Source organism: Rhinopithecus roxellana, chromosome 6 (genome assembly GCF_007565055.1).
Source record: "Rhinopithecus roxellana isolate Shanxi Qingling chromosome 6, ASM756505v1, whole genome shotgun sequence".
NCBI lineage: Eukaryota > Metazoa > Chordata > Mammalia > Primates > Cercopithecidae > Rhinopithecus > Rhinopithecus roxellana.
In genome coordinates, this window is record NC_044554.1 from 94054448 (window position 1) to 94069578 (window position 15131).

General features: G+C 38.4%; 1 protein-coding gene across 2 annotated transcripts in view; it reads left to right on the forward strand.

Annotated features, from left to right (window-relative positions):
• SUGCT (succinyl-CoA:glutarate-CoA transferase) overlaps positions 1 to 11781 on the forward strand; it is a 737208-nt gene extending 725427 nt beyond the window's left edge. For both annotated transcript variants that reach the window (XM_010364257.1, XM_010364259.1), the window contains one exon: positions 11332 to 11781. In XM_010364257.1, coding sequence (XP_010362559.1) covers positions 11332 to 11495 — 164 coding nt within the window. In that variant the 3' untranslated portion in view covers positions 11496 to 11781. The remainder of the gene's footprint in view (positions 1 to 11331) is intronic.
• The last annotated feature ends 3350 nt before the right edge of the window (positions 11782 to 15131 follow it).

Here is a 15131-nt window from a genome sequence, read left to right on the forward strand (position 1 = left end):
TCCGTTACTTCTTTTTCTCTTCAAACATTCACCTTATTACATGTAAAATGTGGATTTACCTCGCACTAACTAAGGTCTCACAGGAATGTAACCATCCACTTTACCCTGTACCTGGCCCTCTTCCTACATGCTTTCTCTCCCCTTTAAGGACGTATATATATACTGGACAGCCTGAAAACTCTTGGGAAAACAGCTACAGATGTGTCTATGGCTCATGGTTTTCCTGGATGTACCCTAAAGCTGGCTTAGTAAACCTCCATGATTGAGACTTTTTCCTCAGTGCCTGATTTTGGTTGTCAGCAGAAACTGGAAATTTGGTGGATAACACTGATGACTATCAAAGGGTCATTGATGTGGTTAAAAATAGACAACCTATAGATACTGGCACTTGAGGCCCTCCTTATTGGGTTAAAAAACAATGAGCCAAAAATTGATTCAAGCAGTAGTGACATATGGCGTTTTTGAACTCTGAGTGAGTCTGAAGACCTATCTACGTTGGTGGTACATATCACAAGATGCCTTGAGTTTCTGGGATGCCTGGTCCCGTAAGCAGTGCCACGGATTGAGTTCTTCTGTTAAAAATATCCAAAGTCATATTTATTCTCTATGGCCTTATCCCACCATTCCATGCTAGTTAAATAGCTTTCTCTGTTTTTATCTCACATCTAATGGGTTTAATGTGTTCTAAGTATATGGCTCCATTTGGTGCATTGGATGCTATGGCTGAGAGGTGCCATATAAAAATATTGTTATTGTTATGATGATGAGTTCAAGCACTGGAGGGGAAATTGTGCAATAACTTAGTACTGGAGCTATCATTATTTTCAGCAAAATGAAGTTTGGCTTCTTACTACACTACTAAGCCTTGAAGATTAAATGGTATCTACAGCATGTATCTTAGCAATGAGCCAAAGAAGTCCAAAGAAAAAACGTTTGTTATAACAAACATTTCATATATTATAAAACAGATGTTCACTTTTAAGTATTCTTGATACTTTAAGAAGTTGATGATACCCACGTCAGAAATTAAGAAAAAATAATCAAATGAAAAAAATCCACACATTTAGGGTATTTTTCCATTTATTAAATTTTATTCATTCTTCTTTCCAGTGTGATCAGATTGGCCAGCTATGTTAATTAATTTAACCCTTAGTGCTGATCAGTTGCCGGTTAGCTGTGAGATTGAGCAATAGTTTGTTTCACTGCTGTAGAAATGCATCATTAGGATGGAAGGTGCGTGGAGTTCTGGAAAAAGGGACTGTTTAGGTCTCTTCCCTCATGATGATGTGATATTATGTTCCCATTACTTGAATATTCATTATGGTTTCCCACATGTTTTTGGCTACCTCTGTTTCCTGCAACTGTTTACATTATTAAGTTGGTTTGGCTTATAGAAATGTAGCTTGAACCTGTATATACTTAGAGTAGCTTGGGGTGTTTGCATAGATTGGGTAGATTTCCCTTTCACCCTAAGATAATCATGGGCAGTTTCTAAAAGGGAGTGAGACAAAACAACTGGGGCCGTGTTACGGAGGGGCCTCAAACCACAGATGGAAAACACCACAGAACTAGCCTGAGGGGTTCTCAGGGGGCGCCAGGCACTAGGCCCTCCTTGTGCTTTGACTCAGGTAACTTTCCACAGAGGGCACAGTGAAGGCTTCATTCTTTTCAGGATGGGTGCAGAGGGAGGCATTGCAGAGCATCCCCTGATTCAGAGGCATGAGAAATTGGCATGTATCGACAGTGCCATGAGTCCAGGACTTCCTGCAAGGGGATAGGTGGCATATGACAAATTCATTTGAAAACATGAAGTAATAACAAGTATTTATTGCACAAAGAATCTGGTGGACTCTGACCTAGAAAGATGGAGAAGACATAGTGGTCAGAAGATGAGGCCTCAAGTGGCTCTTGGCATGTTCTACTTCTAGACCCCTGAGTTCAGTTTCAAGCTGAGATCATTCTCTCCTTCCTTTGCTCTCTTTCTTTCACCAGAAAACAGTGTGGTCCAGTGGCAAAGAGCTGGGATTCTGGCACAGGAGTATCTGAGTGTGAATCATAGCCCTGCTCCTCACCAGCTCTGTGATGCTGAGCAAGTGACTTCCCTTCTGTCTTTCCGTCTCCCCTATTTGTAAAGTGGGGATGATAATAGTGCCTTCTGGGGTTATCATAAGGACTGAGCAAAATAAATGAGTGAAGCACATACAATAGTGTCTGTAGTAAGTGCTTGTTAAATGAGTGAAAGAAATCCCATGTTTTCATAGTTCCTTACACTTAACTAGTTAAAAGGTAAAAGGGTGTAAAATGAATTTCTGGTATATGTCCTGATGCTGTTAGAGACACTAAGTATGTACTTACAAAAGTGTGGCTTCGGTAATCATCCAACCTCCTGTGCCTCTTTTTTATTCTCTGTAGGAAGGGGAAGCATACCTGTCTCAAAGGGTTGTAATGAGGAATAAGCAAAATAAATATTTGAAAAGTGCTTTTTATGTAACATGTGCTTGAGAAATGGTTGATTCCTTCCTCCCTTTTCCCTTCACTTTAAAAAACCTTGTCCCTGACTGTTAAAGATTTCTACAAGTTAAAACTTTTATTTTTAGTCTTCTCTCACAAATCTAAAATGCAGCTAACTTGCTAATGTTCTGGGAAGTCTAGGTCTGAAATTAGCAGGTGATCAAAGCTCTATGACAGTATGTGATCAAAGCTCTAATTTGCTAAGGTCATCACTGTAGCAGAGAAGAAAGGATAACATATATTGAGTATTTACTGTGTGCCTGGTACTGTTCTCAGGGATTCATAAGAAGCAATGTTTTTAATTCTCACAGCTTGATATGACACTTTATACCAGTGTCATGCCCATTTTATGTGTAAAGATACTGAGGTACAGTTTCAGTAAGTAAATTACCCAAGGAGATGGAGTCAGTAAATACATTACCCAAGGAGATGGAGTCAGTAAATGGCAGAGCCAGGATGTGAACCTAGACACTCCAGCTCTAGAACCCACAGTCTTAACCACCTTGCTGAATCACTTCTCAAAAACAACAGCTATGAAGTCAACAGATCTCTATTTGCATCTGTCGTGTGCTCTTGTACACATTTCTTAACCTCTTTGAGCTCCACGTTCCTCCTTTGTGATTTAGGCATAAAATGCATTTGTAAATGCAAAAAAAAAAAAAATGTTTAATGTTGTGAGGATCAAATTAGATAACAAACACATAGCACCTCACGTCAGGTGAGGTATGCAGTAAGCATTCATTAAATAGTAGTTTTAGATGTTATAACATATAATTTAGAAACTGTGACAGGATTCTTCCACACCTACCTCTGCATTTTGTCTACTGCCAGCTCTGTAATTCTGGCTTCTATGAAGTTGATCAGTTCAGCCTCACAGGTATGGGCATATGAAGCAGTTGAAGCAAAAAGCATTTGTCATTGCCTTAGACCCCTCTAGAACCATCCCTTAGAGGACCACAGGCAGTTCACACACAACCCTTGCTTAGAGGCAGGCATAACCTGTAAGCATGGCTTAAAGTAAAAGTAAAAGTACCTTAATTTATACCCTGAAGTCTGTAGAGATTTGTCTGTTGAAGGACAAGAATATAGACTTTCTTTTAAAGAAATGCACTTATCTCCAAAATTATGAGCTTTAGAAGTTAATCACTTCTTTATTTTATTTACCTCCTGTGGACATAAAATATTTTTGATGTAACAGGTTTTAGCAAAGACCTTAGACAGTAGAGAAAAGGGTGCATAAACAACTTATTTTTAAAACCTCAGCATCAGAGATGTTGGAATAAATACAATTGCTGTGGAAATATGTCATTTTGGAATGAGGACATTTAGATGCTAAATAACTTCTAATTTTATATATGCTGGCCAAAACTCTTCCTTTAATTTCAGACTGGCATAGCTAAAGACCCAATGACATCTCTCCTTGGATATCTCATAGGCATCTCAAACTTGGCATGTCCAAAAAAATAATCCTTGGCTTGTGCCAAACTTGTCCATGCAATCCATTCAGTCTTCCCTATCTGGTAAGTGAACCCAGAAACTCAGGATTCTTCTTTGATCCTTTTCTTTTTCTCCTAAACTACGTTGGCCCATGTATTAATCAGTGTGTCCTCTTATTCTATCACCAGGATACCTCTCAAACACATCCACTTTTCTCAAACTCTAATGTACCATTCCAGTTGAGGCTGCCATCATCTCTTTTGATCTACTACAACAGCCTCCAAGCTCATGACATTCTCTGCCTAGCACAAAAGTATTCCTTATTGTAAATCCTGCCACTGCTTTGCTTAAAGCTCCAGTAGCTTCCCACTGAACCTAGAATAAGATCCACTGTCACTGCTGTAGTCTCTACCCTGTGCATACTATCCCCTGCCACTCCCTGCAACTTCATCTAGTACCTCTCTTCTGTTAAATTACATGCTAGCCACAGTAGATCTTTTTTTTTTTTCAGTCCCTTGAACATCAGTCTTTTTTATGCTTTCTGGAATCTTCTTTCCCCCACTGTTCGTATTAATAGCTCAGCTTCCGACTCAGCTTAAGGATCACCTAATCAGCTTGGCCGCCTCTGCACATCCCATTTAGAAATACTCTTTCTCCCACTTCAGCCCCTCCCCACTGTGGTTGCAATATTGTTCCATTTTCAACTTGGTTTTTAATAATTTTATAATTTTTAGCAGATTTTAGCAATGTATTTGCTTTTGTTTGTTCGTAGTCTGCCTCCCCCATCAGAAAGTAAATTCCAGAAGAGTAGGGTCCAGGTGTGTTTTGTTTGCTAATATATATCTAGATAATACAGCCCAGATCTTGGCACCAGAATAGATACTCCAAAATTATAGTTAGAATAAATTAGTAGATACATACATTAATTAATATGATATGTATTACTATGTGTAGTAATATTACAGTGTTTATTCAACTTTCTTTTATTGTTAGCAATTGTTTGTTCAAAAAATAGACATCTAAATAGACAATTTAATGCTAAGAGCTGCTGAAGAGAATGCACAAGGTTATATGTGCTACTTAATGAATGTTCTTGGCATCAAGCTCAAATGAATTTTCTTTGCATATATTCCATCAGTTACTTAAAATCTTGCCATATTTTGGATTTGCTTCATATTTGGATCTTGATTTTTCCATGCACATTTTTTTTGTAGAGTATCTATTATTTTTTCTTGCATGATGTAACTCTTTCTCATTATTATATTTTTCCAACTTTTCAGTTTTAGCAGTTATACAATTAAGGCTCTTTTTTGCCTTCTTAGACATCCCTTTTGAAGGCCTCTGTCCTCCCTCTCCATCTCTGCTTTTATTGGCTCTTCTGGTCTGAGCTGTTGTCCTGGGACCTTCTTTCCTTATGCTCCTTGGTAGGTCCTCATTGAGTATCAAAATTTTCTTTCTTTCTTTCTTTCTTTTTTTTCCATTGGCTTCTATATTTTACTGGAATCATACTCAAGAAACTTATTTCAGTGCACTTATTTACTCTTTGAGAGTTTGCAAATATCTTCATATTTGATTAATCATTTGACTGGCCATACCATTCTAGGTTTAACAATATTTCCCTCAAGAAAGTTGAAAGGTGGACATGGATATTCCTGTATCTTAGCTACTCGGGAGGCTGAGGGAGGAGGATGAGGCCAGCCTGAGCAGCATAGCCAGTCCCTATCTCTGAATTTTTTTTTTTAATTAGCCTGCTGTGGTGGTACCCTCCTGAAGTCCTACCTACTTTTGAAGCTAAAGTGGGAAGATCCCGTGAGCCCAGGAGCTCGAGGCCGCAGTGAGCTATGATAGTGCCGTTGCACTCCAGCCTGGCAGACAGCACGAGACTCTGTGTCTTAAAAAAAAAAAAAACAAAAAGTTGAAAACAAGCTCTACTTGTAGTTTTTAGTAGACACTAGTGAGGAGTTTGGTGCAGTCTAATTTGATTCTTAAAAAAAAAAAAAACTAGTTTCCACCCTCCCGTCCCACTGTTTAGATCTTGAATTGTTCACCCCTCCTCCACTTCCAGGAAGTTTCTCAGATATTTTTAATGCTGATATTCTGAAATTGTACATGATGTAAAGATGTAAATCTTTTCTTCATCTATATTGTCGTATTCTCAGTTGACTCTTTTAATCTGCAAAAATGCTCTCTTCTCTACTCCTCATATTCTTTATTGAAAAATTTCTTCTCAAAAAATAAAAAAAAAAAAGAAAAATTTATCCTCTTCTACTCTTTTTGCCTCTTTTTGCCTCTTTTTTCCTGGAGTTCTTATCTGTTTTATGAGAACTCTTAGCTTCTTTCTCACATTTTTTAGACAAGCTGTATTTTTGTCCCTATATCCTTAGGAGCATCTTTCACTTTATTTTCTAAATTCCTAATTTTGACAATAATATTGGAAAATCTAAGTGCTAAATATTGTTTCAATTGTGTGTATTTTTTTTTTTTTTTGCATAGTATTCTGTTCTTGCTCTGTTCTGAGTTATCTTCATTTTTCCATTTTTAAAATCTTTTATTTGGTTCTCGTATTTCTAGTGATCTCTGGTTGATCAATCTTTTATAGAAAAAAGATCTGGATGCCTGGCATTGATTTTTCTCTGTTGTTGAGGATGTTTTCCACTGTTACTGGATCTACTCCGAATGAGAATGCTTGGAAGTGTGGGTCAAGGTTATTTCACTGACAGTCTTTACGACATGGATTCAGAGCCATAGACTGGCTATGAGCCCCTCAAATGTACGAGTATGGAGGGCTTTGCGTGGGGGCACAAAAATCCATATTAAAAATGTTTAACTTTCCCTTTATAGGTTTCTTGAGCTTCTGTTTTAAAAGAAGAGGTTGATGCTGGCTAAATGCTGGCTGCTTGTACTCTACTTTTACAAAGCTTGTTTAAATGTTATTGCAGATCCAAACTGGACCACTTGTTCTCTATTGAGACATTCAATCCTTCTTCTTAGTCCTATTTCTAGTCCCTGTTCTGTGTCTCTCATAATCACTGACTTTAAGATCAAAGGCTCTTGGGAGGCAAAACAGATCAACTGGTATCCACTTGCTCTTATTCTCCTTCTAGAATATTTTAAGCTTCAGCTTTCTCTATCTCTTTTATCCATCAACATGATCTCATCCATGTGACCTGTAAATTCACTGGAAATATCCCATTCACTAGTGATACTCCCTTCCATTCTTTTCATTCATATGAAGTTTTTTTTGTTTAATTTTTATACTTTTATTTCAGTGGGGTTTCAAGAGAATGTGAAGGCAATATATGTACTCAAAGACAAAAGTTAAATTATAACTTGAAATCACTGTACAATTTCCCTATAATTTATTTAACCAGTGCCCAACTTTTGGATAAATCTTTCTAATATTTTTCCACATTATAACTATTTAACCTTTTTATCTGGAAAAGAGAGGTTGAAGATAGGTCTGCAGGGTAGTACATGAAATAATGAGAAGCTGAACACCTAGTCCTAACAGAGGTAACCTTTGGAAGCAATGAACAGACAGAAAATTCAAGTTAAACCAAAGTTAGGGATCCCATGCAAAGAATTTTTATGGGCTGTAGGTTAGAATGCCATGTAGGAAGTCGAGAGCTCTTAAGAGTATTGAGCAGATTAAAAAATCTATATGAATCTTTGCCTATGAAAATTGTGAACATTCCTAATTATGTCCATAGGAAAAAATTTTTTCAATGGGATTTCTCCAACCAAGTAGGCAGACACTTAAAAGTCTTGATGTTTAGTTGACAAATTTTTCCTCCAGAAGGATTGCACCAATTTGCACTCCTATCAGCCACCAACCTCTTGACATCAAACGAAAATTCCCACATTATTTGCTAATTTTATAAGCAAAAATTTACCTTGTTATTTTTACATATATTTCTTAGATTATTACTGATATTGAATGATATCTATATAATATTACTCAGTGCCCAAACCAACCTTCAGTAGGTATTGCTGACTTTGTTTTGGAAATGTGTAGACTGAGGCTCTGAGACCTTAAGAGTTCCGAAGTTCACACAGCTTGTACGTATTTAAAAACAGATGAAAACATAGATATTAGTTTGCCAAAAAATTTAAGAACATGTGACTTACCTTGCTCATAACTTTTTAGATGAAAGATCGGATTAGTCATTTTCTTTGAACCTTAGATATAAATAATTATGTCAAATATTTTCTACTTTTTGAAACAAATGTGTTTTTTGAGCCCTTTAATTTCTTCATGCAAACCTTATTCAGAAAGGGATGTCTCTGCTATTATTATTATTGCACAGGGTTGCAAGAACAGATTTCAAATGACTCATGGGAAGTTAGCTTTCTCTGAGATCTTGACATCACTTTATTTGTCCCGTTGTAGTCTATGTCTTTATCCTAGCAAGTGTGAAAAAGTTGCCAAGTAATACCATTTTAACAACCTAAATTCTTGAAGATGTTTGATGCAAAAAGTTAAATACTCTTCATTCTAAAGTGGTAGCATAGTCTTCACTGTAGATCTGGAAGCTACCAGAAAAGTATGGCATACAGTGGGAGTAACACAAGTTGAACTGCCCTTTAGTTTGGCTGGACCTGAAGAATTCCCTCATTCGATCACTGTGTGGAGGTTAAAAGTCCAGGCTTTTAGTACTGATATGCACAAAATGGATGAATCTCAAAAATATTATGCTAAGTGAAAGAAGCCAGACACAAAAAGTCACAAAATATATATGATCCTACTTATAAGGAGTGAGCCAGAATAGATAAATCCGTAGGGACAGAAAGTAGATTAATGGTTGCCTGGATTTGGGAGGAATGAGGAGAAGCTGCTTGTCCACTTTAAAATGGTTAATTTTATGTTACGTAAGTTTTACCTCAATAAATTATTATTATTTTTTAATCCAAGTTATTGAACCCAACAGACATGAAATTGGAATCTAACTCTATCATTTTCTAGCTGTGTGAATTTGGGCAAGTTATTTTAATTTCCTAACCTTAATTCTAACTTTAACATTTAAACCTCCATTCCCTTTAATGTCCTGATCTGGATATAAAGATGACTGACAGTCTACCTACCAGACAGGACTGTTGTGAGAACTGTATGCAATGATGTATTAATACATAAAGCCTTTGGTGCAGTGGTTGACACATCACAAGTTCTTAAGAAATGGTAGCTGGGCCAGCCTGACCAACATGGAGAAACCCCCATCTCTACTAAAAATACAAAATTAGCTGGGCAGGTAGCACATGCCTGTAATCCCAGCTACTGGGTAGGCTGAGGCAGGAGAATTGCCTGAACCTGGAAGGTGGAGGTTGTGGTGAGCCAAGATCATGCCATTGCACTTCAGCCTGGGCAACAAGAGCGAAACTCCATCTCAAAAAAAAAAAAAAAAAAAGAAAAAGAAAAGAAAAGAAATGGTAGCTGGACTATGATCGCTATTACTACTACTGACTGACTTGCTACTACTACTGTAGCAGTAGCTGCAGGAGCTGTATTCCAACCCAGATTCTTGGTATATTCAAATGACTATTTTCCATTCTGGAGTCTTGCTTCAGGTAATTCAAGTGGGGTAAAGTCACATGACATTGACTTCAGGAGGCATATATTGCCCAGTGGAGTTCTTCTTTTGATAGACGGGTTTTAGATTAAGACTGTTGTTAATTACTATCAAGGTGGAACAGAGTTAGAGAGAGCAACAAGTAAGGGTCAGATCCCTAAACCATCACATTATTGGCATTCTTGGGCGAGCTGTGGACCCTGCCTCCAAGTGTGTGCTATAGTTGATTTCTCTCTTACTGAAAAGAGACAAACCCTTGAAAAGGTTGTCATGCACTGAGGCATTTAAAAGAAAATGTGAGAAGAAAACAACGAATGTCACTAAGCTTCAGAGAAGGAAAAACCTTAGGCATCAGTTGAAAGTTGTCCCTCGGTAGTGGATCGGATGTGTTACACAAAGGCACAGCCTGACGGTGTTAGGAGACCCAAGTCCTCCATCTCTATCAACAGTGGCATGCGCAAAAGTACTTTTATTAATGGAATTCTCCAAAGAGCTCAAAGGTCATTTGCTGCTTTACTGATGGACATTCTTTTACTCACTCATGCTTTGGTTTTATTTGTTCTTTCTATGGGCTCCTCAAATCAAGAGAAAGCCAGAAAAAAAAAATTGAGATAGGAATATCCTGTTTTATCAAGTCTTCTTGTGACTACCATCTCATTTGTTCTCCTGAAGCCTAATCAAATGAGACATAAAGGACAGCCAACATAAATACCACTTACTGAATGTGATAACAAAGGTAAAATTAGTTTCAACAACATGTTCCCCAGTGTCCAGTTTCTCCATGGAAGAGTGAGAAGTCAGAAGTGGCCGATGATGTTATGGAAAGTTCATGGCCTTTAATGTGAGACACACAGATTTTCATCCAGACCCTGCGATTAGCTGTGTGGCCTTGAGCAAAACTTTAGGTTTTAGGGACTTTCGTGTCCTCATGGGAAGAATGGAGATAGTAAAATCTATTTCCAACAGTTCTTAAAAGCATTGCTCAACTCTTTTTAGAGGAACTTAGTGCCCAGCACCCCTTTTCTCTTTATACTATAAGCTTCAAGAGAGATGTTGTGGCAGCTTTTGTAATCATAGTAACGAACAAGTTTTGTGCATTATCATGGGTTAGGGAATGCTTACTTAGTGCTTTCTGTCTATTATCTCAATTAAATCCTGACCTCAAGTCTGTATGGTAAACATTATCACACCCAGTTTACCGTGTGAAGTTCAGTCATTCATCCAAGATGGCTCTGCTAGAGAGCATAAGAGCTGAGAGCAAAGCCTAAATCTCTCTGACCGTGAAACCTGCACATACAACCTCTTCTACCACCGAAAGCCTTGAACCAGGGTCTAGCTGAGGTTTCAGTGATCTGCAGTCAGTTGAACTAAACCGTGGACCTATACAGTAGACATTGAGTAGTCAACTTCTGGGATGCTTTCACCTGGGATCAAATTTCCAGCTTCAGAGAGACACTGTGTTTCTGTGGTCACTGTTCTTTCCTACCCAGAGTTCACTCAGTTGAGTGCCCTACCTCTGAGTCTTCATGACAGGAACACCAGCTTCCAAACAGGCCCGGCAGATGTTAGCTTCATCCATGCAGCCCCACCGCATGGCAGTGAACGAGTCAGATGAACACTGCACATTTGGATGAACCTGAGTCAAGAAAAGCCACAAGTGAAAACACGTTTATTTCCAAAACGATGGTGCGTCTGAAAGGGTGTAACTGGCACTCATTGATATTTTTGGCATTCATGGAAAACACCCCAGGCTGCTTAGGTAATTAATTTCCTAGGGTTAGTCATTAACAGGCTTCCTGCTTTCCTTCTTCTTTGGCAGGCCCAGCTGTGAGATACAGTAAGTTCAAGATGTCAGAGGCCAGGCCGCCTCCCCTGCTCGGGCAGCACACGATGCACATCCTGAAGGAGGTCCTGAGATACGATGACAGGGCCATCGGGGAGCTGCTCAGCGCTGGAGTGGTGGCCCAACATGAAACCCACTGACAAAGGAAAAGGGTTCTTCCTCATAACCTCAATCCGAATACCCTGGCAAAGGCAACACTTTGCTTGGACCCTTCTCCCCAGTTCTGATACGACTAAAAAGAAGATTTAGAGAAACTCCAGATTGCCTGCATGGCGTCTCCAGAATGGCTCTGGTATTAATGAATCTAGTGCCTTTTAAATGTACCCCACGTTTTGTTCCCTACCATTTTTTTTCAGATGATGATTTAATTATGGATTTGTGGGATTTTCAAAAATAAAGATTTAAATTTTTTCCTGGAAAAATGCACTCTTCATTCTAATTACATTAATGTCCTAAACATTTGCTCCTTACCCGCCATGCCCTCACCCCGCCCAGTCCATACAGGCCTGAAAAAGAGCAGATCTTTTGATACTTTCTACTTGTACGTAAAATCTGCATTTAAATTTGTGTTAGGGAGTCAAAGCAATAAGCAGAATGACAGTCTCTGTGATTGATTTTAAACAGAATAACTTAATTCTGAGCTCTTGAACCCTTTGTTAGTCTGTAATTTAAACCATGGACTTTGCTGATGTCCATTATAAAACTGAGCTCCATTCTCCCCTACGGCGGTAAATATTTACTTTATGTTGTATTTCTTTGCTGATTTGATGCTCTGTGGCAGAAAATCAGTTTTCCCCAATGCATTTAGAGATGTAGGTATCTGTCTGCATAGGTAGGTGAGAAGTGGTTCTGCACTTGGTACCTTATTTTGAGCCAAGTGAAAATGCAACAGGGTTTTTAAATGAATTAAACAGGTTCATAAATGACTATCCAGGTATTAAATAATTTATACATAATGACAAAATAAAAGAATGACAGGAAGACATTGCTTTGTAATCTGAGCTTCTGCTGTTGAAGACTAGATCATGCCTTAGCATTGAGTATTTCAATGATTATAAAGTATAAAAAACACCTGTGTCCAGTAGGTGAGAAATGACTAGGATGTATGTTGCAGGATAAATTGTTGCTCAAGACTGCTAGGCCCAGGTATAGTCTGGGGAATCAGATGACCCCACGATCACTATTCTGAGATGACCTCAACTCCTGGCTATTAGGCACATCTATTTTAAAGCAATGTTATTATGTACCAAATGGTAATTGAAAGCTAAATTACAGATGTTCATCCTTCAAACTGTGACTTAAAACTCGTTTTGTTTTCCTCTTCTTCTTTATTAAAATGATTTGAGTCATTAATCTATGCTGTAAGGCCTAAGATGTTTCTAGAATGAAGGATTCCAAACAAATAGGAAGCTTGTCTTCTCACAAGGTCTCATGATACTTTTCCAAAGAATGTTTACTAATTTTTGAAACAGATATTGTCTTCTCTGCTTTGCTTTTTGTGGACATCTTATTTTGAAGAACTCCTGCTGTTATTCTACTGGTTAGAATCACATCATACAAGGGTAATTGGATGCCTTATGCAGTACTTTTCCCCACTTGGCTAATTCACAAATGCATACTCAGAGACATTTACTTCAGGCCAGGTATTGAAACATTTCTTTATGCTTGTATATTTAATATGAAAAATGGTAAAAGATTAGATGGCAGAGAACTGGCAAAACCACATATCTTGAAATACAGGCCCAACCATTTCTTCTGCTGATCTGGGTAGATATCTTGAAATTTTAATTTACTCAGTTACTGAGCACATCCTTAATATCTAGGTAAACATATGTAGGATGATATTGATCATGTATAGGGGACAGAAAATTCCTCTAAAATTTTCAAAATTCCCCTAAAATTTCCAAATCCATGCAGAGTGCAGTCTTCAGACACGACACAGTCATAATTAAAACAAAAAGACTATCACTAGTGAAATCATGTATGTAAGTATCTAGGACTCCACCTACACAAGTCAAAATGATCCAAAACTTTGAACCTGCTGGTCAACCAACAGAAAGCATTCACTGTGCTCTACTGATTTAGTGAAATAAATAATATGGAACGTATTTCAAGTTCAGATGAATAATTAGTCCTGAAAGAAACATCATGCTTGCTAAAATTTCTAACAATATGCCCCAGATCAAGTTATACTTATAAACAAATGTGCTGTTTTAATTATCAGGGCCTATTATCTTACACATTCCTGAAACAGAGAACACTACTAATATACCATATGCTCAAGTTCAGTTTGTGTCAAGGCCTGCCTTCTGGCAGGTTTGGGTCTAAGGTTGGCTTAGAAAATTTTCTGAAACTCAGTGGGCTACTCATTACAGAATTGGAAGTGTGTCCATAAGCAAATGAGCTTCTTTTTCTTGTTTTTTTTTTTTTTTTTTTTTTTTTTTTCTGAAACTTTTTACTGCCATGATTTTCTGATTAATCAAGCATGATATTTTCCAGGAAGCAGTCTGATATGCTGAATGCTTCTCTAGCAGAAGAGAAATGAACATTGATCAACTTTGTGTGACTACCCAATTACTTGGTGTGAGCGTGTGTTTGATCCATCTCCTAGGGGTTAGAAGTACAGTCATGATTTAAGGAAACAAAGAGGGTGGCCAGGCACAGTGGCTCAGGCATGTAATCCCAGCACTTTGGGAGGCTGAGGCACCTGGATCACTTGAAGTTAGTAATTTGAGACCAGCCTGGCCAACATGGTGAAACCCCGTCTCTACTAAAAATACAAAAATTAGCCGGGCGTGGTGGCAGACACCTGTAATCCCAGCTACTTGGGTGTCTGAGGCAGAAGAATCATTTGAACCTGGGAGGCAGAGGTTGCAGTGAGTTGAGACAGCGCCACTGCACTCTAGCCTGGGTGACAGAGTGAGACTCCATCTCAAAACAAAGATGGTTTTATACATGCTAGTTCATACCAGGACATTAGGCTGGATAGCACCACGAGGCAGGGCTTTGGTATGAAGACTTCACAACTCCTGCCCTTGGGAAGCCTGCACCTTCTCATATCTCACCTGAGTTTGCTATTTCACCACTGACTCTTTTGTGCCATGGGATTGGCGTGTTGTATTTTAAAGGCTTTATAGATACGAAACTTGCAGGTCCCACGAATGCTGCATTCGTGCATATGATTCATACTCCAGATAATGGAACTAAAGAATCTGAGAATGAAGGCCAGATCCAGGCTGGATAGACTGTGCAGATCTTCAGCCTCTTCTCATTAACTGCTCACCATTGACTCTGAATTGGCAAAGGAGATGAGTGGGAAAAATGCACATTCTTGCCCTCCATACCCTAACCCTGGGCTATTCATTTTCAAACTCGTTCCCCAAGATTATGATAGTCTCCTTGCATTTGCCTCTATTCATGGGAGACTCCCTGATGTAGTGAGCCTTCTAATTGATGGAATTCTTGAGGTATAAATGGGCCTGAAAGAAACAGTTGCTTGACTTGATTATAGTATGAGTGATCTTTAGGAGGTTAGGATGTCAATCTCACTCCTCTCCCTTCTTCATCTGATGGTACTAGTACTGGTGCATGTGTTTGATAAGGAAGATGAAGAGATGCCTCAAAGGTGTATATTTCCATTTCAAACAGCAGCTAGGGAAAATAAAAAACCCATCACAGAGGCGTTTTATATTGCGGTCTAAAAGTTTTCTTAGGCATAAGGTATAATTGAATGTCTTCTTACTATCCCAGTATAGCAATACTAGGGTTAAATGTTT